We start from the raw sequence: 26,428 nt of genomic DNA, 5'->3' as shown, positions 1-26,428 counted from the left end.
CAATCTCTCTTTTTCATAATAACACCTCGATTTTCTTTCAAAAGTATTCTTTCACCTATTTTTAACCTTTGTCATTTGGATAGGGTTCACCTCACCCCTCAGCTCAAGGGGTGGGCAAATGACTCAAGCCTAGCAAATCAGAGAGTTCCATTCTAGTTTAGATCAATAAAATCAATCCTAAACCTTTGTTAGAATTGCTCGCAATTCTATCCCCCTTGGCACTTGGATTGAGCACTAAAATCTAGATATATCTGTAACTATTCTAATTCCTGGAATTATAAATTAGTGAGTCAGTAAATTTCCTTTTCTCCTCCTTAAGCCAGTGGTTCTCAAACTTCAGAGTCCAACAAAATTATCTGGTGGGTTTGTACAAAACAAAACAAAACAAAACAAAACAAAACAAAAAAACAAAATTGCTGGGATCCCTATCCTGGGATAAGTCTGGTTGAGGCCTAAGAATTTGCATTCTGAACAAGATTCCCTGTGATGCTGACACTGCTCCAGGGACCACGCTGGAGAATAATTGCCTTAAGCCATTATGAGTTGGTTCATATTACTTACACCTGAAAGATTAGTGACCACTATTATCTCCAGTCAGATGAAAAACAATAACCCTTGAAGCAAAGTGAAAATTTAAACTGGAAGTTTAAATTATCTAGAAAATAATGAAAATAATTAGAAATTTATACCAAAACCTGTGCAACAACACAGTTAAGTTTTTCTTAAAGGAAAAGGTCTAAAACCATTATTTATAAGAACAAAGACTGAAAATAGGCTAAATACTCAACTTTAGAAAATAGAAAAATAGAAGCAAATTAACAAAGATAGAAGATTTTATACAGTAAGATCTGAAAGTATAAAAATAGAACAACAAAAGCAGCAGAAAACACAGATACAATAAAAGCTAATTATTTGAAAAGGCTAACCTATGAGAAACGTAAATAGGAAGAAAGAGGAAATAAAAATGTAAAATGCTAGAGATTATTAAGGTTCACTTGCATATATGGAAGAAACTAAAAGAATATGAGAATCTTATTGCAACTTCATGGCAATAAATGAGAAACCTAATGAAGTAAATAATTTCCCAGAAAAATATATCAAATATGACTCAACAGAAAGCAGAAAAACCTAATAGATAAGATAAGGCTCTGGAAATGTACAAAACGACAAGGGCTTAAATGGTCTGTAGCCTAGTTCCATTATCACTTTGCAAAGCTGTGGGTTCCAAATAATTCTGACCATGTATACTTACCAGTAAAATATTTTTAAACCCTCATCCTAATATGTTTATTTGCATTTATAAATTTGATGTGCACTAGTGTACATTATATGACAAAAAGTATAAAGTAAATAAATATAAAAACAAGTTGTGATATTTTTTCCATGTATGAAGAAACTGATCTACTGTCTTATCTACCTTGGAGTCTACACTTTCCACTTTGGAGCTTATTATTTTAATGTTGTCTTTATTAAATTACTCTACAACATAGAGACAGAAAACTCCCTAATACATAAAGCTAGAATAACCATGCTAATAAAACATGAAGAAGAAAACACATTAAAGAGTCTGGCCAATAAAGTTATGAAACTAGATACATTAGAGCATACCATGACTAAGAAGGGTTTTGCCCACCCCCAGGCATATGAGAATGGCTCAACTTCATAACATCTACAGATGTAATTCATTTTATCAATAAAATAAAGTCAAAAATACAAATTATGTCAATAGATGCTGAAAACTTTTGATACAGTCCAGTAGCCATTTGCAATAACTGAGAAAAAGAAAAAGGAAGCAATTAAACATGATGATTATTCACTGAAAAGCAATAGCAAACACGTTAAATTTGAAATGTTAAAGTCATTTTCATTAAATTAGAAGACAGGATGCTTTCTGACACCAGCGCTATTCAACATTGTCTAGGAAATTCTAGTCCAATGTCTAAGAGAAGAAAATGAAATAATAGGTATAAATATTTTAGAAGAGTCAAAGCAGTCTATCCCCAATACCCATAACTTTTCTCTATACTAGCAAGAACTAATTAAAACTAGAGAAAAAAAATTCATTAGCACCAAAAATTATAATACTAAAGAATAAACATCAAAAGGAAGGTACAGAATCTTGCTGAAGGACAGAAAATAGCTTGAAAAAAAAAAAGGTTCAACACAGCTTACACGCTCCTCTAATCCTATTCTCTTCTCTGCCTCCCCAGAGTAAGCACTATTGTGAACAAGCGTTTATCATGTTTTTATATTTTTATCATACATAAAGATCCTTAGATAATATATAATATCACTTGATAGTTTTTAAAATTTTCTTTAACATTTACTCATTTTTGAGAGAAAGAGAAAGAGAGACAGAGAGAGAGAGAGAGAGAGAGAGAGAGAGAGAGAGAGAGAGAGAAAATGAGCTGGGGGGGGGGGGGTGAGGGGCAGAGAGAGAGGGAGACACAGAATCCAAAGCAGGCTCCAGCCTTCGAGCTGTCAGCACAGAGCCTGACGCGGGACTCTAACTGATGAACGGTGAGATCATGATGAGACCCTGAAGTTGGACACTCAACCAACTGAGCCACCTAGGTGCCCCTCACCTGATACTTTTTAAAAATCAGTAAAGATGAAATATTGCATAAATCACTCTGCAACTTGCTTTATTATTCAACAGTATAGTAGGCCTTTTAAAAAGAAAGTTATCCAGATTGATAAAGGTAATTCAAATTTGTTTATTTTAACTCAGTATCACCTAATATGCTATAATTTAAACATTCTCTTGTTAATAGACATTTAGATTGTTTCCAGTTTTTTAGCTATTACAAATGATGCTCCAATAAACATTTCTGTAAAATTCTTTGTGTGCATGTGACCATGACCCACACTGAGAAAACATTCTGCATTATGATTCAATACTCACACACAAACGTGCACAGTATGACCCAAAAGTTTATGAAACAACAATTACCTTTACTACATGCAATGCACTCTGATTTTTATTCTATAATATTTCATTAAAAATAATAATGCTGGTATAACCCACCAAATTAATATCAAAAACTACTAGTGGGCCCCAACCCACTAGTAAAAACTATTATAGTAATAGTAAAAAACACTATTCTTAAAAATCCACCTAGAAGTGGAATCAAAGGATATAAACAATTTTGATTCTACCAGATATTGCCAGTTTGCTCTCTAAACTGTTGTTATCAATTGGAGCACCTGGGTGGTTTAGTCAATTAAGTGTCTAACTTTGATTTGGGTCATGATCTCGCAGTTTGCAGGTTCAATCTTCACGTCGGGCTCTGTGCTGACAGCTCAGAGCCTGGAGCCTGCTTTGGATTCTGTGTCTCCCTCTCTCTCTGCTCTTACCCTGCTCACACTCTTTCTCTACAAAATAAATAAACATGGGACACGTGGATGGCTCAGTCGGTTAAGTGTCCGACTTTGGCTCAGGTCATGATCTCATGGTTTGTGAGTTGGAGCCCTGCGTCAGGCCCTGTGCTGACAGCTAGAGCCTGGAGCCTGCTTCGGATTCTGTGTCTCCTTCTCTCTTGGCCCCTCCCCAACTTGTGCTCTGTCTCTCAAAAATAAATGTAATAAAATAAGAATAAAATAAATAAATAAATATTTTAAAAATTTAATGTGTTGTATCAAGTAAGAGTCCTGACCAGTACTGTATAACATTCTTCATAATAATGTCAGACTTTGAAATTTCTGCTAATTTAGAGGAAGCGAAGAGGTATCCCATTTAAATTAGTAATGCTAAGCATCTTATTGGTCTACTGAATATTTTAGTTTCATAAATTATTGTTTACTTGCTCATTTCCTATTGAGTTTTTACTTCTTTTTTATTTGTAGTCTTTTATATATTTTGGATATTAATTCTTTATCAACTACATGCATTGCAAATATCTTTCCCCACTCTATATCTATTTTCTAACTTTGTTTATATTGTGGTGCTGGGCTATTGTATGTCAATTTGGTCATGGCTCTTTCTCTAGATGGTTCTGGGTTAGAGTTAGCCAAAAAGAGAAACTTGTACAAAATGTGGAAGGCTGAAACGAAACAGAAGCCATTATTCTTGGAGGGTCACTGTGGTTAGACATGGTTAACAGACAGACATAGATCTGCCCAGTGGGTCCCAGCTCATTCTCTCTGGTGTTCTATGCCCAGCTTCTTTTCCTGATGTTGGCCCTGTAGGGGCAAGCTGCCTGCCACCATCATCTGTAAACCCAGAGAGGTTCTAACTACAGAGGCAGCAGTTTCCACAGATCTCCTCAGAGGCTCCCTCTTCTCAGGTCCCCTGCAATACCAGATGTGCTTGGCTTTTTGGAATTCCCTACAAGGTCTGATTTGTCGGTCTACTCCAGGGTTTGTGAAGAGTGGTTAGTGACTATGACTATTTCTCTAATCGACGGACTCACTCTTCCCTTCCCTAGCAACTCCCATATTTGTTTAAGATCTAAATCCCCAATTTCCATAAGACTTAGAGTTCTATCTTCCTGAATGAAACCTTTGCCAGGTAGAAGTTTTAAATTCTGAAATAGTTAATTTAATCTTCTCTTATGGTCTGTGCTTTCTGTACATTTTTTTTTTCCAAACCCAAGGTCACAATGATATTCTCCTATATTTCCTTCTAATAAAGTTGTAAAGTTTTGTTTTATACTTTTAGGTCTTTAAACATGGTATGAGGTAGGGGTCCATTTTTACTTTTTCTCTATGGACTGATACAATCCCAGCACCATTTCTAATACTTTTATTATTTTCTAAGATCTGAAATGCCATCTCTGCCATATATCAAAGGTCTCTTTGTCTTTCACTGGGCCATTGCTTCACTTAATTACCATATACTTACCCGGTTGCTATAAAACAAACATTGATATCTGGTAGAAAGAGCCCTCACACTTTTGGTTCTCATCTACAAAACTATGTGGCTATATTGGCCCTATTCAACTTCCAAATCAGTTTTGGAATCAAGCTTATTGGAATTCTGAATGGAATTACATTGAATTTGTAGATTACTTTATGGTGAATTACCTTCTTTAAAATGTTGAGCCTTTCCATTCATTAACAAAATACCTTTCTCCATTTATTTGGGTCTGCTTTTACATCTCTCAGTATAAGTTTATCATTTTCTTCATAGAAGTCTGCCATATTGTGTTAGATTTATTCCTTAGTATAGTATAATATGGTTAATGTTCCAGTTGTAAAATAAACCTTTTTTGGAATTATAGTAAGTTTATGGGGTACAGAATTGTTTTTGCATTCTTTTTTTTTTTTTTTTTTTTTAATTTTTTTTTCAACGTTTTTTATTTATTTTTGGGACAGAGAGAGACAGAGCATGAACGGGGGAGGGGCAGAGAGAGAGGGAGACACAGAATCGGAAACAGGCTCCAGGCTCCGAGCCATCAGCCCAGAGCCATCAGCCCAGAGCCATCAGCCCAGAGCCCGACGCGGGGCTCGAACTCACGGACCGCGAGATCGTGACCTGGCTGAAGTCGGACGCTTAACCGACTGCGCCACCCAGGCGCCCCACAGAATTGTTTTTGCATTCTTGATATTCAGTTGTTCTTAGTTCAGTTTTCTTTTTTTTTTTTAATTTTTTTTTCAACGTTTTTTATTTATTTTTGGGACAGAGAGAGACAGAGCATGAACGGGGGAGGGGCAGAGAGAGAGGGAGACACAGAATCAGAAACAGGCTCCAGGCTCCGAGCCATCAGCCCAGAGCCTGACGCGGGGCTCGAACCCACGGACCGCGAGATCGTGACCTGGCTGAAGTCGGACGCTTAACCGACTGCGCCACCCAGGCGCCCCAGTTCAGTTTTCTTGTACTGAACTTGTAACTAGCAATATTGTCAAATTTGTTTATTCCAACTATTCATTTATTCCAACTATTCCACTAACTTATCTGTAGATAATTATGGATATAAAACCCTACGGTTGTATATATAACAAAGCATTTCATTTCTTCTTTTTCAATCCTTAGATTTTCAGTTTTGTTTCCTTTTCTAATTGCATTGGTAGTACCTCCAGTACTTTAAATAATAAACCCAAGAGGGGACTCTAAACGGGCTACTAAAACTGAGGGGACTAAAAGCAAATGCTCAGATCAGGGAATATAGTCCTGAGTCAGCCAAATAGGAAAAAGCAGGAAGTGACTTAATAGCAGTTTCATACAATGGTCCTGTTAAAAAACTGCTATCCATATAAGTTTTTATTTGTGACAATGTAGAATGGCTAATGAGGAGGCAGGCCCAGGTTCAAATTTAAAGAGACCAGGTTCAAATTTGGCATTCAGCAATTAGGCTCCTCTGTGACCATATCCTGCTTTCCCAATTCATGAGTAGAGCTAGGAAACAGTTGTCCATAATATGTGATCCTTGAAAAACTGAGAGTTTTAAAAATAATTATAAAAATTATAAATAATATTTGTAGCCTTCATGGAAGGGCTAAATAAACTTTTTAGCATTTCTAGGGATTCTGAACATTTTCTATCGCCTCTAAGAGTCAACTCTTAGATAACTCTTTCTTTCCCAAAAGGAAGGAAAACACTTGATTTTGTTCCTTATTAATTCATATGTAAAATAATCATACAATAGACAAGACTAAATTTAAAGAAAAATTTTAGAGGCCAAAATTCTGGGTTATTTGAATTGAGATTTTCTTTTAAGAGAAGATGATCACAAGAGCTTTTTACCTTTACAAAACATTTTCTAAATTTAATATTTATTCTCTGCTTATATCCAAAGGCCTTACACATTAAAAATGGTCCTTCATCATGTGAAAATATATCTATTAAAAGTATTACTTTATATAAAACCAATTATGAATCTGATATTTCTAAATTAGAACCTGACTTACTAAATTACTACTTTTTACTGATAAGTGCAAGCAGATTAAAATGTACATATTATAAATTATTATATAAATAAGGTAACCCTATTTACACCAACAAAAGAAAATCTCATTGGAGTATGAATACAATTCAAGTTATAACTCTTGATCTGTTTATCTCAACCAAATTTCAAACAATTAAAATTCCAGTATAAATTTGAAAGAACCTTGCATAGGCTCTTCAAACTTAGCAGAACGAAATTTGACTTATACTTCCTTATTAATGGAGAATAAAGAAAAGCTAGCTCAAGGCTGCTAACAATTTTGTAATTACCTGGATTGTTACTTAGGCTTGAGGCTTAACACTAGTATTTCAAGTAGAGGGATTTAGCAAGTGTAAAGGATGGAAATTTTTTTGTTTAGTCTTCATCTTAATTAGTCCTTATTGGGTTCACACAGAAACAGAGTGGACACCACAGCAGATATAAACATGAGGACTTATGTTTTAAGTTTAAAAGTGTTATTCTGAACAATGTCATATGTTTATTAAAAATATACAGTTAGTAGTAAAGGCTAAATTAATTTCCTTTTTTGAAAGGATCTCCAAATTTTGAAATATTAGGCAATTCTTGTAACTCTTTGTATTGAAACCATACTATGAATATTTGATCTCACTTCACCAAGACCACAGTCTAAAGGAGCAAAGTTATATAAAGTTACTTGTTAAACCCACAATTCCTACTTAAAATATTGTTTAAGTTGCTTCTGGAATGAATACCCTTTTCTGCATCATTTACTGTTCATTTTGCTGAAAATAAAACAGCAATCAGAAAATCGACCTAAAATTGTGATTATCTGCCACTTAGATTCTGACCATTCTCATCAGACATCTTGGGAGACCTATGCAGCACCAAATGAAGCTCAGCCCCACACAATGTCTTGTGCAGGGTGATGAGAATGGCATATTGTCTGCCCAGTCTGAACAGAGGTCACAGCAGGGAGAGCATCTGCTAAGATAATGTGAATGAAGGAAACAACTATAATTGCCTCATTAAGAGATCTCTGGCAAAATGATCACAAGAAGAAAGGACTTGAGAAACTAACCTAAAATTAAGTCTACAATAAGAATATTTGGGGTAGAATAAAAAATGCTAAAGAATTAAGGAAACTCAGGTATTCCATTGGTTTTACCAATGGCAACTTCGATGCAACAGTTCAGTTATTCAGCTCCAGCCCTTGCCAGTCATTAGTAGGAAGCAGAAGATACAAATCCACAGCTGTCCAGGATACAAAAAAAATGTGAAATAAAGGGTGGTGGAGAATTTCTTACAAGGGACCAAAACATAGGAACTAAAATTTAAAGTCTACATTTTGAAATTACAGTGAAACACATACAATTAAAGAAACATTTAAGAGGGAAAAGTGAAATATAAAAGAGCAAAGTCTAAGAAAGACAAAGGAGAAACTTTCTGTGTAATCAATTTACTTTCTTCTATTTTCTACCTTTACCTTTTAAAAATAGATTTTTCTTAAAAGTCAATAGTATAAATCACAACTAAATCCTCAGTCACTTTGAAATTATCAGCCAACATAGGTGCACATGTATTTTATTCAACATTGGTGATAAACTAAAATTATTTCAGAGTAAAAACTAAAGTAAATGTTATTACAATTTGAATTTAATTAAGTATCCAAACTGGACAGACACAAGACTAAAGTGTATTGAAACTGACAAATTATTTTTGTATTTTTGGATATTTTGAGGTAGGTAAAGCGTGGTGAACTTAATTTGTACTATACAGTTAAATTTATTGTATAAATAGAATCTTCAATTATGGCTATTAAAATTTTCTGATTCCAACAAAAAACAGTAAAATTAGCTTGTTACGCCCATAAGCCAGGTTTAAAATAAGCAAACTATTTGATGACTTTGATGTTTTGCACCCAAAATGTGCTGGCTAATTTTTCCATTCCATTTACCATTCCAGTCTTTAAACTGCCTTAATCTCCTGCCCTCAGATGTTGACCTTGTAAGAATAGGGGTCATAGGTCAGAATAGACAGACCTCAAAGGATCTGGACTATCAATTCATGCCTGAGAGATTTCTCTTCCACAATAGGAACCTACTAAACAGCAAATTCCTAAATCTAATCACACAAGTATCAGGGTGAAACAGTTATTTATTGGAATTTGTTGATTTATAGTTTTCAAACATCTCCAGCATCTAAAGGGCATTTTCCTTTTTCTTTTGGGAGCAAATTCTGGGATATAATAAGTATGAAAAAAATCACTGAAGAACTTTTAATGCAAAACAGATACCCTTAATAAAATGGCATCATAAACTTAAGCAGATTTATTATTTTCAGGGATGCTAGGTATGTAGATTTCCAAATGAATAAAAACACAGCACTATAATTCCTAACTATAAAGTACCTGAAAAACTTTAAGTTATACCACAAAGATAATGAGAGGAAGACATTATACTGCTGAGGTGAATGGGGGAAGGGTAGAAGAGGGTTAGTTTTGAGCTCACTTGCTCTAAAGGTGAATGAGGGCATTAAATATTTTTTCTTTTTAATAAACAAATGAAAATATACAGTCCTTCAATGAGAAAAGCCTCAGTAGAGTAAAAAAAAAAATCTTATGGTTTCCAAAACCTTTTCGCAAATTTAAGGAATTTAAAACCAAAAAATTCTGGCCCTGTAAAAATAACTTTACTATCATATATTTTCACTTTTATTATTTTTTTAAAGCAAGTTAGGTCTTCCAAGCTGAGAATAAATTAGACATATATAATGAGTTTCTGTTTATATTCACTTGGTCTTTCTGACCATAAATGGTAAATGCATCATAATGTGCCATTCTAATACTGGACTATAAAGAATGTCAAATTTCATAATCAGTTTTTAAGTCTACATGAAGAGCATCTTAAAAATGATAAGTTAACAAGTCTTTTTAATATGATCAAATGAAAGGAATTTCCCACACTTCCGTGCCAAAAGCAGTAATACTGAACATCATAACAATTAACCTTCTTTCTAAACAAAATATATTAAAATTTCAACTCATGTAGAAAATAAAAAAGCTTAATCAAGTGTCAATGCAGTGATGCATATAAAATATTGCTTGAAGTGGAATGAAAACAATAGAACATTGGCATTATTTTCTGTTATTTTAAAATTTTCAGGTCAACATTGTTGAAAAGAATTGCATTATTATGAACAGCACTTCTTGGACTGTGTGGCTGGGTCAAAGATGTGGAAGGTTAAGGAGAACAAAGAAAATAGTCACTACCCTAGAAAAAACTTAGAATGAAAAAGGAGGTAAAAACAGAAACCATAAACAATAAAAAAATGAAGCTATATGTATACATCCAATATATATATCTACCATGTATGTATATGCACTTCAAATGTTTTTAAAACTTAAATGTATTTTTATTCCTTAATTATGTAAGTGACTAAGATCATTTCAACTTTATAAAAAAATTTCCAGACCATCTGTTTCAGTCCACATCATTTTTACTAATATTTGTAATTTACTAATACACTAATCATTTGTTAATATAAACTAAAATTTTATCACATGAAATATTTAATTGTATATTATAGTTTGACATGATTATTCCATATAAATACTAAAAACAAACAGTGGTAAATAAAATAATCCTTCTATTATCTTCCTCCACAATTTCATTCTGTTAGAAGTCACTTCTTTTACTTCAAAGTAAATTGTGGTCTTATAAAAAATAAAGATTTACCAGATTTTGAGAAGAAAAATGGAGTTTTAAAATTTTATATTAACCACCTTCATTTCATTCTAAAGAGAGCTTTTTAGGGGTCATTAAATCTCTCCTCTTTTGATAATATACACTAAAAAATAAACAGCAAAAATAAATCAGAAATTATTTCATGTGAATTTTTTAAAAAACATTTAAATGTGGAGGACTTAAAATAAGACAAGATAACACACTGCTACTGAACTGAACACTGGTAACTGTATGCTAATTTCAGCAGAATTTTAAGACAGAATGAAAAAAAAATCCCACTTTCTTTTATAAATAGTTTATGTAAAATTAAGACAAAATCCTTAAAATTATTTTATATTTCTTGCCACAAAGACATAAATCCTCACAAATATGGTTCTATCATATATTATATATATATATATATATATATATATATATATATATATACTTTCTTTTGAGTGATGGAACCCAATTTTGAATTTGTTAAATATATTAAATCCATGTAATAAAAACTTTATAGAGTTGTAATTTTTCAACCTGAAAGGACAGAAATTAGATTAAACTTTGTAATTTAATTTAAAAACATTCCAAGAGAAAAAAGATATTTTTCTGAACAGATGGTGTTTGAACAATTCATATTATTCATACACAAAAAATGAGCCTGGGTCTAAACCTCAAACCCATACAAAAATTAATTCTACATAGATTGATATGTAAATATAAAACATTAAACTATATAAAACTACAAGAAAAAAACATGGAGAAAAAAATCTTTGTGACCTAGGATTATGCAATAATTTCTTAAACATAACATCAAATAAACATGACATAAAATAAAAGATTATAACTGTTATTATCAAAATGTAAAACTTGAGCTCTGTGACAGATATTTAAGACATTGGAAAAATAAGCCAAAAACTCAGAAAAAAAAAATCTGTGAGTTATATATCTGACAAAGGACTAGTATCCACAATTTATACAAAGAGCTCTCAAAATGCAACAAGAAAACAATCCAGTAAAAATGGGCAAAAGGTATGAACAGTCACTTCACCAAAGAAGATATAAAGAGACACAAAAATATTTAAAAATGTCAGTATCAGTAGTATTTAGGGAAATGAAAGTTAAAAGCATGATAAGATGTTGCTATGCATCTTTTAGAATGGTTAAATTTTTTAATTCTGACAATACTAAATGCTGACAAAGATGTAGAGTAGTTGGAACTCCTATTATTCATATTATCGTTGGTGGGAATTCCAAAGAGTACAACCACTCTGGAAAAAAAAAAATGGGCAGTTTCTTAGATCAGAGTGTAAACAAATGAAATAGAAACCAAAAAGACAACAGAAAGATCAGTGAAACCAAGAGCCAGTTCTTTGGAAAGATAAAACAGAAAAACCTTTAGCTAGACTTACTATGGAAAAAAAAGAGGGCTCAAATAAACGAAATTACAAGTTAAAGAGGAGACATTATAGCTGATACCGCAGAAATACAAAGGCTCAAAAAAGACTACTATGAACAATTATACATCAACATATTGGACAACCTAGAAGAAATGGATGCATTCCTAGAAACACACAACCTACCAAGACTGAATTATGAAGAAACAGAGAATCTGAGTACACGAATTACTACTAAAGAGTAATACAAAATCTCCTAACAAAGAAAAGTTGAGGACTACATAGTTTCACTGGTAATTGTACCAAACAATTAAAGAAGACTTAATACCAATCCATCTCAAACACTTAAAATACAGAAGAGAAGGAAATACTTCTAAACTCATTTTATCAGGCCAGCATTACCCTGTACTGAAACTAGACAAGAATCCTGTAAGAAAATTATAGGTCAATATCCTTGAGGAACATAAATGCAAAGTCCTCAACAAAATATTAAAAAACTGAATTCAACAATACATTAAAAGGATCATATTCACTTCAACTGGGATTTATTCCAGAATTACAAGGATGTTCAAATCCACAAATCAATAAGTATATCACATGAACAAAATGGAGGACAAACATCATATGACCATCTGAATAGATGCAGAAGAAACATGTGACACAATTCAACATCCATTCATAATGTGAACTTTCAATAAAGTGGGTATAGAGGAAACACACCAATATAATAAGGGCCACAAATGACAAGCCCACAGCTTAGCATTAATTATAGAATGGTGAAAAGCTGGAAGTTTTTCCTCTGAGATCAGAAATAATACAAAGATGCCCACTCTTGCCACTTTTATTCAACATAGTAATAGAAGCCCTAACCAAAGCAGTTACACAAGAAAAAAAAATAACTAAAAGGCTTTCAAATTGGAAAGGAAGAAGTATCTCCATTTGTAGATGACATGATACGCGCGCACACACACACATACACACACACACACACACACACACACACACACAATTCAGCCTAAAAAGATCCTACCAAAACATAGTTACCACTAATAAATGAATTCAGTAGAGTTGCAAAATACAAAATCAATATACAAATATCAGTTGGGTTCTTATACACTAACAGTAAACTATCGGAAAGAGAAATTAAGAAAACAGTCTCATTTACATTGCATCAAAAAGAATAAAATATTTAGGAGGTGATAATGAAATACCTTAACCAGGAAGGTGAAGGATCTATACACTGAAACTACAAGAAATTAATGGAAAAATGTGAGGAAACACAAATAAATGAAAAGCTTTCTGTGCTCACGGACCGGAAGAATTAATATTGTTAAAACGTTCATACCACTCAAAGTGATCTACAGATTCAGTGGAATCCCTATCAAATTCCAATGGCATTTTTCACTGGCATAGTACATACTAACCTAAAATTTGAATGGAACCACAAAAGACACTGAATAGCCAAAGCAACCTGAAGGAATAACAAAGCTGATGGCATCACACTCTCTGATTTCAAACTGTATTAACAAAGAGTAGTAATCAAACAATATGGTACTGGCATCAAAACAGACCCATAGGTCAATGAAACAGAACAGAAAGATCAGAAATCAACCCACATGTATATGGAAAATTATGACAAAGGAGCCAAGAATATATACAGTGAGAAAGGACAGTCTCTTCAGTAAATGGTGTTGGGAAAACTGGGCAGTTACATGCAAAAAAAACCAAAACTGGACCGCTATCTTACACCATATGTAAAAACTAACTCAAAATAGATTCAACACTTGAATGGGGATACCTGAAAGCACAAAACTCTTCAAAGAAAACATAAGGTGTGAGCTTCCTGACATCAGTCTTGGCAATGATTTTTTGGGTTTGACCAAAAGAGCAAAACAAACAAGTGAAACTAAATCCAAATAAAACACTTCTACACAGCAAAAGAAACCATTAACAAAATGAAAAGGCAACCTATAGAATAGGAGAAAATATTTGCAAATCATATATCTGATGAAGGGTTAATATTCAAAGTATATAAAGAACTCATACAACTCATTAGCAAACAAATAGTCTGATTAAAAATAGGCAGAGGAACTGAATAGATATTTTTCCAAAGAAAACTATATGATGGACAACAGGTACATGAAAAGGTGCTCAACATCACTAAACATCAGGGAAATTCAAATCAAAAGCACAGTAAGATATCACTTCACATCTGTTAGAATGGCTATTATAAAAAGACAAGAAATAACACGCATTGCTGAAGATGTGGAGAAAAGGGAATGCTTGTGCACTGTTGACAGAAGGGAAGGGAGACCACATCTACAGCAGACCCTTATCACTGCTGCTCCTTATTTTCACTTGCATTGTGTTGTCCTATATTTATCACAGTTCCTTTTGAACAGCTTTTTAAGTACTTGGGAAGTTTACATTGCTATCTTCTTCCTCCTGGTTCTCTGCACCCAACTGTCCCACTGTTGGTGGGAATGTAAATCATTTCAGGCAAAATGGAAAACAATATGGAGATTTCTCAAAAATTTAAAAATAGAATTACCATATGATCCAGCAATTCCACATCTGGGTATATATCCAAAGGAAATTAAATCATTATCTTGAAGAGATATCTACCCCCCACCTTGTACTCTGCAGCATTATTTACAAAAAATAGCTGAGACACAGAAACAACCTAAGAATCTACTGACGAATAGATAATGAAACTGTGAGATACACACACACAAATATTAATCAGCCATAAAAAGATGGAAATCCAGTCATTTGGGACAACTTGAATGGATCCTGAAAGCATTTGCTAGGTGAAATAAGTCAGCTAGAGAAAGATAAATACCATATCATCTTACTTATCTTAGAATCTAAAGAAACCAAACATACAGAAACAGAGAGATTGGTGGTTGCCAGAGGTGGGGGTTGGGAGCTGGGGGGAATAAGTTAACGTGATCAAAAGGTACAGACTTCTAGTTGTAAGACAAATAAGTTCTAAGGTTTCATGTACAGCACATGATCTAAAGTTAATAACACGTATCATATATTTGAAAGTTGCTAAGAGTAATGTTGAAAATCTTATCACAAGAAAAAAATTCTAATTATGTGAAGTGATGGGTATTAATTTAAACTTAGTGTGGTAATTATTTACATATATGAAATCATTATATTGAACACCTTAAGCTAATACAATGTTGTATGTCAATTATATCTCAATCAAACTGGGGGAGGGGAGGTACAATTCCACTTCTATCATGAAAGGCAAAACTATAGTGACAGAGAATAGGTCAGTGGTTGCCAAGAGTTTTAGGTGGAGGAGTGACTACAAAAGACTCAGTTAAAAAAGACAAAGGGAAATTCTGAGGATGAGGAAATGTTGTGAATCCAGACTATGATGGTAGCTACATGAACACGTGTGAAAATTCACAGAAGTATACATCAAAAGAAAAAAGTTAATTTTACTATATCACAATCTTAAAAATAAAATAAAAACAACTCTTCACTTTTTTTTTTTTTTTTTTTAATTTATTTTTGGGACAGAGAGAGACAGAGCATGAACGGGGGAGGGGCAGAGAAAGAGGGAGACACAGAATCGGAAACAGGCTCCAGGCTCCGAGCCATCAGCCCAGAGCCTGACGCGGGGCTCGAACTCACGGACCGCGAGATCGTGACCTGGCTGAAGTCGGACGCTTAACCGACTGCGCCACCCAGGCGCCCCAAAAACAACTCTTCAACCAAACAAAAAACCCAGAAATATACCAATGCTTACTTTTTAAAATAGAAATTTACTGGGGACACCTGGGTGGCTCGGTTAAGCGAACGACTTCAGCTCAGGTCATAATCTCATGGTTCATGAGTTTGAGCCCCACATCAGGCTCTGCACTCACAGTGTGGTGACTGCTTGGGATTCTCTCTCTCTCCCTCTCTCTCTGTCCCTCCGGAACTCATGATTTCTCTCTCTCTCAAAATACTTAAAAAAAAAACAGAAATTAACTGGAATTCTGGCTTTCTAGTACTTCAGCAAACCAAAGCAATTATTTAATACCATTATTTTAAATACTCTGTAGGCTAGGAGTTGAAAGTATTTTATGCCAATAAGTAAGAAATACTCAAAAAATGATAGGATGTGTCAAAAGGACACAGAAACCAGCTGGAAGGGGCTCCTAGTGAGAGAATCTGGGAAATTTGAGCATTAAAATACATAACACAATTTATTGAAAAAAAAACCCCAGAAATTCATGATCCATATTGAAATAATAAATGAAAAATGGAAAGTTTGATAAAGAATGGGATATTTACATGGCCTAAAAGTATCTCACCACAAATTGCTGATTAATCACAAAAAGAAAAAGTCTGGGTGGACATCTTAATCATTTCATGTCAGCACCATTTCACACACTGCATTTTTTGAAATACCTCTTTCCCTGACTTCTGAGATAAAACCCTCTCTTGGTTTTCTTCCTATTTCCCTCCTTCTAACTTAGTGCCCTTTGCTATTCCTCCTACAATTCCTGATCCCTAAATGCTGGAGTGCCCTAGGGCTCACTCTGATGGTGATCTCATTCAGTCTTAAGGCTGCAAATATTGTCGATTTGCTGAATATTGCCAAGTTTTTATCTGTAGCCCTGGAACTCCAAACTCATGCATCTACCTGCTTAATGTATGATTTCCACTTGGATGTCTACAATAAATCTCTAACTAAATATATCTGAGATCATACTTCTGATTTCGTGCTCCTTCCCTAGTCTTCTCCCTCTTGGTAAATAAATGGTCCCTCCATCCTTCTGGTTGCTTAGGCCAAACAAATCTTGGAGTCATCCCGAATGTTTTACTTTGTCTCACGGTCCACCTCTGAACCACAGTGAATCCTGTTGTCTGTCTGTACGTTCACAATGTCAGGGTTTTTGTCCCCACCTCTACTACTACCATCCCAATCTGAACCACCATTATGTCTTTTCTGCATAAATGGAACTGCCTCCTTAGTGATCTCACAGCTTCCATCCTTGCCCCTCCACTTTGTGCTGTCATCACAACGGCCAGAATGACACTTTTAAGGAGATAAATCAGCTCATGTTACTTTTCAACTTGAAGTTTTCCAATGATTTCCCATTTTCCTTCAAATCAAAGTCCTTACAGTGGTTGACAGTCTTACAGGAATCTCCTGCTATCTTCCTTCTCTAGTCTTGACCTCTACTACTCTCTCCCTCTCTTCCTGAGTCCAATCTAGCACATGTGTAAAACATTCCAGAACTATAGTTAAACTTTTTATCTAAAAGACATGATAAGGGGTGCCTGGGTGGCTCAGCTGGTTACGCATTCGACTTTGGCTTAGGTCATCATCTCACGGTTCATGGGTTCGAGCCCTGTGTCAGGGTCTGTGCTGACAGCTCAGGGTATGGAGCCTGCTTGGGGTTCTGTGTCTCCCTCTCTCTCTGCTCATGCTCTCTCTCTCTCTCTCTCTCTCACTCTCAAAAATAAACATTTAAAAAATAAAAAATAAATGTAAAGAAGACATGGAAAAATAAAGGACTTTGTTTTATTTTTCTTTACTTGACTTGTATGTGTGTATATATATACTATCTCTCTCTTCAGGGGCAGAAAAACAGGTAAGTGTACCAGTATACACATTTTCATGGACTTTCTTTTTATATATATAAAAAATAAGCTCCTAAAAATGCAGATGAAAACTGAATTTATTCTCTTACTGATGGCTTTTCAAACCAGGGTAAAATATGGACAGGCAATAATAAGTGCTATTGAGATAACTAGCTATGAACTTGGAGAAAAGGAAAGCTAGATCCTAATAGTCCTCTTCAAAAACAAATTATACACAAAGAGAAGAAATAGTTAAATGTAAAAGATAAATTAATAAAAATTATATAAGAAAATATAGATAGAAAAAAGAAAATATAGATAGATATAGTATATTATTAATTTTGTAATTTGTAAAGGCAAATAGCAATCAAGTCGGACAGCATCAAGGGCACAGTGACAGACTTGTCTGTATACAAAAGTTTTTAAAAGTTACTATAATTAAATCTAAATTATATTTCACAAGCTGAAAAGATATTTATCTGTTTGCAAAAACGGTTAACATCACAGATATACAAAGAGAATGTGAGAAAATTGAAAATACATATTGGTCTCTTTAGCTGGTTCCTAGCAGGAACTCTTAAAATGTTTATCGTTTCCTAAGTGAGAAGACCACTAGAATCATCTCTTGTTCTAACATCTCCTTTGTTCTAACATAGGACCATCTCTTATTTTAACAGGAGTCTTTGACCCCTGTTCCTGACACGGGACTCCTAAAACTCTTATAATTTCCTTGGGTGACCGGGGTGTATCTTATTCTAATGAGGCAACTCTGGGTGGCTTCTGGATGAGAGCTGGTCACCAGAAAGACCAAACCATGATTGGAAGCTTGGATTTTTCAGCCCTGCTCTCCATTCTCTTAAGAAGGGAGAAAGGCTGAAAATGAAGTTAATGATTAATCATGCCTATGTGAGGAATTCTCCATAAAATCCTAGTAGTGAGGAATTCAGAGAGCTTCCAGATGGACCAACACATTCACAACGGAAGGGTGACGCACCCCAACTCTACCTAGACAGAAGCTCCTGTACTCGGGACCTCCCAGACCTCAATCTATGTTTTCTTCATCTGGCTGTTATTCTGTATCCTTTATCATATCCTTTAATAAACTGGTAAATGTAAGTGTTTCCCTCAGATCTGTGAGCCACTCTAGCAAATTAATCAAACCTGAGGAGGGAGTTGTGAGTACCTCTGATTTACAGCCAAAGAGAAGCTGTGGGTAACCTCCAGACCCACTTCTTGGAATGACATCTGAAGTGTATGGAGGGATATAGTCTTGCAGGACTTAGCCCTTAACCTGGGATCTGACTCTATCTCCTGGTAGATGTGTCAGAATTGAGTTAAACTGTAGGACACCCAGCTGGTGTTGTGGAGAACTGTTAGGTGTGGGGGTAAAATCGCCACACACTTGGTGTCAGAAATGGAATGCCATGTAAAAGTAAAGGAGACACACAAGAGAAAAACATAGTAGGGAAGAACTGGGTTTGTCATAGTAGGAAAGAAGAAAATTGAGTTCTTTCCTAAAAAGCGAACTTTCAAATCAATAAGAGCAAATAAACACCTCAATAGGAACATGAGAAAAGGACACGAAACATATAATTCATAGAAGTAAAAACTGAAAAAATAAAAATATATTTAACCTCTAATATAATCAAAGGATGCAAAGAAAAAAAATGAGCTGTTACCTCTTAACCTAAACCATTGGAAAATATTTTTTAAATGACATCATTCAGGGGCACCTGGCTGGCTCAATTGGTAAGGCATGTGACTCTTTATCTCAGGGTTGGGAGTTTGAGCCCACATTGTGTATAGAGTTTACTTCAAAAATAATAAAATCTTAAAATAAAATAAAATGACATCATTCAATGAGTAGTCTCATTTTTTAAAATGTTTATTTATTTATTTTGAGAGAGAGAGAGAGAGCCCAAGCGTGGGCAAGTGGTAGAGAAAGGGTGAAAGAGAGAATCCCAAGCAAGCTCCACACTGTCAGTGCAGAGCCTGACACAGGGCTCCATCCCATGAACCATGACCATGACCTGAGCTGATATCAAGAGTCAGACGCATAACTGACTGAGCCACCCAGGCACCCCGAGCAGTCTCATTTTTGAAGGGGTTGTATGTTGGCCCTAATCATTTCTGGAGAGCAACCTGGAAATAGATAATAAAAAAAATCTTTAATGTTTATTTATTTATTTTGAGAGAGAGAGCACACACGAGTGGGGAGGGAAAGAGAGAGAGTACAAGCAAGAGAGGGAAAGAGAGAATCCCAAACAGGCTCCCTGCTGTCAGCACACAGCCAACTTGGGACAAATTCTCACAAACCATGAGGTCATGACCTGAGCCGAAATCAAGAGACACTCAACCAACTAAGCCACCCAGGCACCCCTAGATATCAAAAATTTTCAAATGCACTGTTTTTGATCCAATTTTTTCACTATTAGGTATTTATCCTAAGGAAATAATCAGACAATTTTTCAAAAATGTACATATAAGGATTCCCACTGTAATGCTACTGATGAGGTCAAACCATTCAAAACAGCTTAAATTTAACAAATTAGTTTATTAGTCTTGTTTAAACTCTGGTACATTCATTTCTTTTAATTTTTTTTAATGTATATTTATTTTTGAGAGACAGAGACAGAGTGCAAGCAGGAGAGGGGCAGACAGAGGAGACACGGAATTGGAAACAGGCTCCAGGCTCTGATCTGTCAGCACAGAGCCCAATGTAGGGCTCGAACTCACCTGCTGTGAGATCATGACCTAAGCTGAAGTCAGATGCTTATAAATTCTGGTACATTCAAAAAATAAATAAATTATGGGGCGCCTAAATTATGGGTGGCTCACTTGGTTAAGCATCTGACTTCGGCTAAGGTCATGATCTCACAGTTTGTGGGTTCGAGCCCCACGTCAGGCTCTGTGCTAACAGCAAGGGGCCTGGAGCCTGCTTGGAATTCTGTGTCCCCCTTTCTCTTTGCCCCTCCCCCACTCACACTCTCTTTCTCTCTCTCTCTCTCTCTCTCAAAAATAAACCAACATTAAAAATAAATACATAAATAATAATAAATAAATAAATTCTGGTACATTCACACAGTGGGAATTTATGCAGGTATTTATGACTGATAGGAAATGCTACATGATATACTGTTAAGTGATTTAAAAAATGCAAGTTTCAAAAATACTGCATATATATTAGGATTCCCACCTCTGGTTAGGATTTCAAATGACTTTTTTCCTGATTTCTTTACAATTTTTTTATATTTTTTTATATATGAGTTGTCTCTTAAAAACAGATGAAACAATAAATGTATTTTCCTTTGAGAAAACAGGTGAGGTGTTACGATGTACCAAGGGACAACACTATCTGTTGGGAACCTTGACTCCTCCTTTGTGATCTCAGAACAGTCTGGTGGAAACAGTGCACACAGAGAGTTCAAATTGCAAGGTAGCCTATATTCCTGATAGAGTTTATTCAACTACACAATAATAGCATTTTATTTACTTTGGTTAGAATATATAAAGCCCAATAACATAGAAAATACAAATAAATTTTCAGAATTTTTTTCCAAATACAATAAACTCATAAACTAACAAAGTAAAATGATTACCTATCTCCCTTTGGTTTTCTTTTTTGTAGTGTCTTCCCTTTGGGTCTTCTTTCGCTTCCTAAACAAGGGCTCCCACCAGGTCCAGTTACCCGTATTGATTCAAGGCCTTTGGAAGATTTTTTAAATGTGAATTCCACTGGTTCTCCTTCTTTTAGGCTTCTAAATCCTTCCATGAATAATTTGCTCTGTAAAGAGCAGGGTGGGAGACAGAGAGAAAGAGAGATCATGATTATCAATGTTTTATAAATTTTCTCTATGATTTTCAAATTCACAGAGCAAGATATTCACTATTAGCCATTACAAAGTATGAAATCTTTTTTTAAGTTCAATAAAAGTTACACCATTTTAAGGTTTCCTGTTGCAATGCCGGCAATGGGAGATAAACTAAGACCATTTTTTAAGGCAATTTGGTGATACTTACAAAAATTTTAATGTGCATATTCTTTGACCCAGCAATTCCACTTCAAGGACTCTCCTACAGACATACTCACACACAAAGGTTCAAAAACAAAAGAAGAAGACCTATATCAAAATTCACTGCAGCACTGTTAAAAAAAAATTACAACTACCCTAATGTCCACCAATGGGAAACCAATTTTACAGATTAGAGTGTAGCTATATAATATTATTGAGCCATGAAAAGATCTACATGTCTCGCCATCTGCAACATGGATGGACCTAGAGGGTATTATCCTAAGTGAAGTAAGTCAGACAGAAAAGACAAAACTGTATAATTTCACTTATATGTGCAATCTAAAAAACCAAACAAATAAAGCAGAAACAGATTCATAAATACATAGAACTAATGGCTGGGGGAAAATGGGTGAATGGCAGTGGGAGGAACAGGCTCCAGTTACGAAAGAATACCATAATACCACCTACGTAAAGAAGTTTTTAAAACATACATGTTTATTTATATAGAGAGGAGGTTCTTTTCTTCAGTTCTTTTTTTTGGAAAGTGGGAAAGCTTGTTGGTATACACATTATTGTACGTTTTTGTTTTTTATAATTTGAAAGGAAATAGATTTTTACAGTTTGAAATATAGTGGATTTTTGTGGAGGGGAAAAAGTTTCCCGATTGCAAAAGTGTAACCTTGGTTACAAATATTAATTGGCTTTTTCGATCTCTTTTCATCAAAGTCAATGTGCCAATTCAAAACAACTAAAAATAATTAAATCATTAGTTTTATGTTTTCAAATGCTTTTGTGTGTATTTTATGGGTCTAATTTGGAATATCATGCAGTTTTCAAAGACTTTTATGAATCTGGGGGCAAAAGGAAGCAAAACTAAATATGATGGGAGCCCTTGGGTCAAGTCCATTTCTTTAAGTAAACAGCTACACAGCTTTGAAAGAGACATTTCATCTCTTTTCTGTTTATCTGTAAATTTAAGGGATTTGAGTTTCCCCACGTGTATTCTAAGGAACAATGAATGGTTCCAAGAAAGACTCCATGAAAAAAGGATTTTGTGGTCAAATAAGTTTGTAAAATGCTCTACCTTGTTTCTCCTTAGATGAATCACATTAGCATATATTAAAGTCTCCGAGATTCCATACCCCTCCTCTCCACTCCCTAAATAAAAATTTTGTTTGACTCTGTTTATTTAACCCAGCAATTTCCTGACTGAATTGATCTCAGAGCCGTTTCTTTATGACTACAGTTGACAAGCACACTTAGGGAAATACCGGACCAGAAAGTCTTTACCCCTCCTGAGTCCATGACTCTAAAGGCAGCTAAATAATTACATACAACCAAACAATTACATGGAACAAATAAAAACAACACTTCAAAATTCAAGGCAAAGGGAGACTATTCATGGTGAAAGTGATAGGACACATGAAAACACGGTTTGTAACCAGTCATCTGATGCTTCAAATTCCTTCATGTGGAAGTCTGCAATTTGGCATCACCTTTATTGCTGTCTGATGTCATGCAGAAGTTAAGGGGGAAAACTCACAACTTCCTACACTCCTTAAAATAACAAAAAATAATTTACTGTTTTTAAAGCTTTATTTAGTATTTTCAAATCTTCCCTCCCCCCCCCAAGCTTTCTCCTCACTAATTATAAATAGTTCTTTTGATTTCATTTCCTTTTTCACTCCCCAGTCAAGAAAGTCCAGATTGTCAAATCAGATGAAGTGGAGCATACACAGGTCAACTATAGCAATTAAGAGAATAAAGGGACAGCAGTTTTAACTAGAGCTATCGTATGCTCATGTTTTGTTGATGTAATATAAATTCTATCACTTATTTCCTCACAGTTCTTAGTATGTGGGTGTATTTCACCTTCTATTACTACAATTTTTGATAGGTATCATTTATAAGTGAATTGTTTCTCCAAATTTACAGTAAAATTCTACTCTAGTAGACCACTAAGTTCGGGCTATTCTTCATGGTATTCTTAAAGAATAACTTTTTTAAGTCTATCTTACATTACTCCTTCCCAAAATTAGTATATAAGGCAATTTAGACTCATAATAATAGACAAATAATTGACTATCTCCTACCTGGGTAATTGTAATTGTTTCTTCATTGGCATTTCAGCATCAAGTCTCCTCCTTATTCCATAACATCTTCCATATCTACATATTCTCTCAGAATAAATCTTAGCCTATTAGTCTCCTGTCTCAAAATTCTACCTCTCCCAGACTGTAGACTGAGACCATCCATAATCTTACCTCTAGTTATACTATATATTGTATGATTCCAATTATATGACTTTGTATAAAAGTTAAAACTATGGAGACAGTAAAGAGATCAGTGGTTTCCAGGGATTGGGTGGAGCAGAGGGTGAAGAGAGAGAAATAGGTAGAACACATAGGAATTTTAGGGCAGTGAAAATAGTCCACATGATACCATAACAATGGATAGAGGTCATTACACATTTGACCAAACCCACAGAACACCAAGAGTGAACCCTAATATAAACAAAGGACTTTGGGGGCGCCTGGGTGGCGCAGTCGGTTAAGCGTCCGACTTCAGCCAGGTCACGATCTCACGGTCCGTGAGTTCGAGCCCCGCGTCAGGCTCTGGGCCGATGGCTCGGAGCCTGGAGCCTGTTTCCAATTCTGTGTCTCCCTCTCTCTCTGCCCCTCCCCCGTTCATGCTCTGTCTCTCTCTGTCCCAAAAATAAATAAAAAACGTTGAAAAAAAAAAAATTAAAAAAAAAAAAATAAACAAAGGACTTTGGGGTAATTATGATGGATTATCGGTTCATCGATTGCAACAAATATACCACTCTACCAGAGGATGTTGATAATGGGTCTCAACCCCCACCCCAACCCCAGCTCCAAGAGGAGGGAGACAGAATCCAAAGTAGGCTCCAGGCCCTGAGCTGTCAGCACAGAGGCCGACGCGGGGCTCAAACTCATGAACCGCGAGATCACAACCTGAGCCAGAGTCAGACACTTAGCCGACTGAGCCACTGACGCACCCCTAGAGATTGAGTTTAATTGCCAATCTTCAATCTAAGTTTTGTAAGTCAATGTAGGTTTTGTAATGAAACTTCCATAAAAACCAAAAAGGTGAGGTTTGGAGAGCTTCTAAGTTGGTAAACATGTGGAGATACTGCAGAATCACGTGCCTCGAAGGGCATGGGAGCTCTGTGCCCTTCCCACATATCTTGCCTTATGCATCTCTTCCACCTGGCTGTTCCTAGGGTATATCCTTTTATAATAAAGCAGTGACCTAGTAAACAAAATGTTTCTCTGTGTTCTGTGTGTAGCTCTAGCAAATTACTCAAACCCATGGAGAAGGTTGTTGGAACCTCGAATCTATAGCCATTAGGTCAGAAGCACGTGTGATAAGGTGGGACTTACAACTGATGTGTGAAGCGGGGTGGTGGGGAGCAGTCTTGTACTAAGCCCTTAACCTGTGGGATCTGATAATAATTCCAGGCAGATAGTGTCAGAAATGAGTGGAACTGTAGAATACTTAGCTGGTATCGGAGAATTGTTTGGTGGTATGAGAAAAAAAATCCACAAATTTGCATTGGAGTCAGTATCCTCTGGACTTTGGTAGAAAGCACAGTACTACAAACTCAGAGACAAAGGATGTTTATTATTCAGAGCAGTAGTAAAAACAGGTAATCAGCATTTTTTGTGCTGGTTCCACAAGCCCTTATTCCCACAGGGTGATGGGAATAAGGTCAAATGAAACCTACACACAGTGTGTTGCATTACAAGAGAGGAACACTGACCTTAGGGAAGCTGAATTTTTCATAATGGGCAGTAAGTATGCTTGCCCTTTACTCTGCAAGGAAACACTATCTCTGTGTTCCAGGGTTGTTTGCTATACAAACATCCTTGAAAAGGTAGCCCAGAACAAAGGAGAGCCATTGCCTCACTCACAAGACATGCAGCAATCTGAGAGAATTAGGGAAAATTGTCTTCCAACAATACTGAGTGAAAGCAGCTTTATACAAAAAGAGTACAGACCGTGTATTCCATTGTTTGAATTTCTAGAACACACCAATCTAACCTATGGTAGGAAAAACATTAGAATAGTTGTTGCGTGGCGGTAGGTGTGTAGACTGAGGCGAGACATGCAGGAATCTTACTGGAATGATAATATTCAAGGTCTTGAGAGTGGTTCAGATTACAAAAGTGGAGACATCGTTAAAGTTACTGAAAGGTGCACTTACAATTTGTGCATTTCATCATCTATCAATTTTACCTCAAAAAAAGATATTGAATTCTAGTTAATGATATGCATGCTGAAGGATTTAAGGAGGGAGTGTACTGATATCTGTAACTTCTTTTGAAATGCATCAAAAAAATGGATTAATGGATCCACAGAGAGAGAACCGGGCAAAGTAATGTGAAAAAACAAGCATAGGAAAATTATTATACAATTTAGATATTGAATATAATGGTGTTCACTGTTAAAATTCTATCAACTTCTTTGCATGTTTCAAATTTTTCATTTAAAAATATTGTAAAAATATATCTTTGACAGAGAGACACTATGGGTAAGAGATATCTTGGCATACTTACATTTTTTAAAAAAGTAACAAACTGAAATTGAAGTTATCATTATTTATAAAAGTATCTATCTAGTAAAGACCAATGTGTATATGGTACTATATTGGACATTACCAACAAATCTCAAAAAATTAAATGTGCTAGTGACTTACAATCAGACATTTTATATTACTTATATAATTGGAAAGGAGGGAAAAGGTGAATGGTGGAGGAGCAGACAGAAAGACAGAGAGAGTTGAATAAGAAGTAATAAATGAACATGAATAGAATTAAGAAAAATGGATAAAG

At 35.1% G+C, this 26,428-nt stretch overlaps 1 protein-coding gene across 2 annotated transcripts in view; it reads right to left on the bottom strand.

Moving 5' to 3' along the window:
• The window catches only part of LIN28B (lin-28 homolog B), a 131,501-nt gene that overhangs the window by 39,654 nt on the left and 65,419 nt on the right, over positions 1–26,428 (bottom strand). For both annotated transcript variants that reach the window (XM_058734832.1, XM_058734833.1), the window contains one exon: positions 21,159–21,343. In XM_058734832.1, coding sequence (XP_058590815.1) covers positions 21,159–21,343 — 185 coding nt within the window. The remainder of the gene's footprint in view (positions 1–21,158; positions 21,344–26,428) is intronic.

The sequence above is a fragment of the Neofelis nebulosa genome, chromosome 6 (assembly GCF_028018385.1).
Source record: "Neofelis nebulosa isolate mNeoNeb1 chromosome 6, mNeoNeb1.pri, whole genome shotgun sequence".
Taxonomy (NCBI): Eukaryota; Metazoa; Chordata; class Mammalia; order Carnivora; family Felidae; genus Neofelis; species Neofelis nebulosa.
The sequence above is the reverse complement of the archived record's forward strand: the minus strand, read 5'-3'. Positions and strand labels throughout refer to the sequence as shown.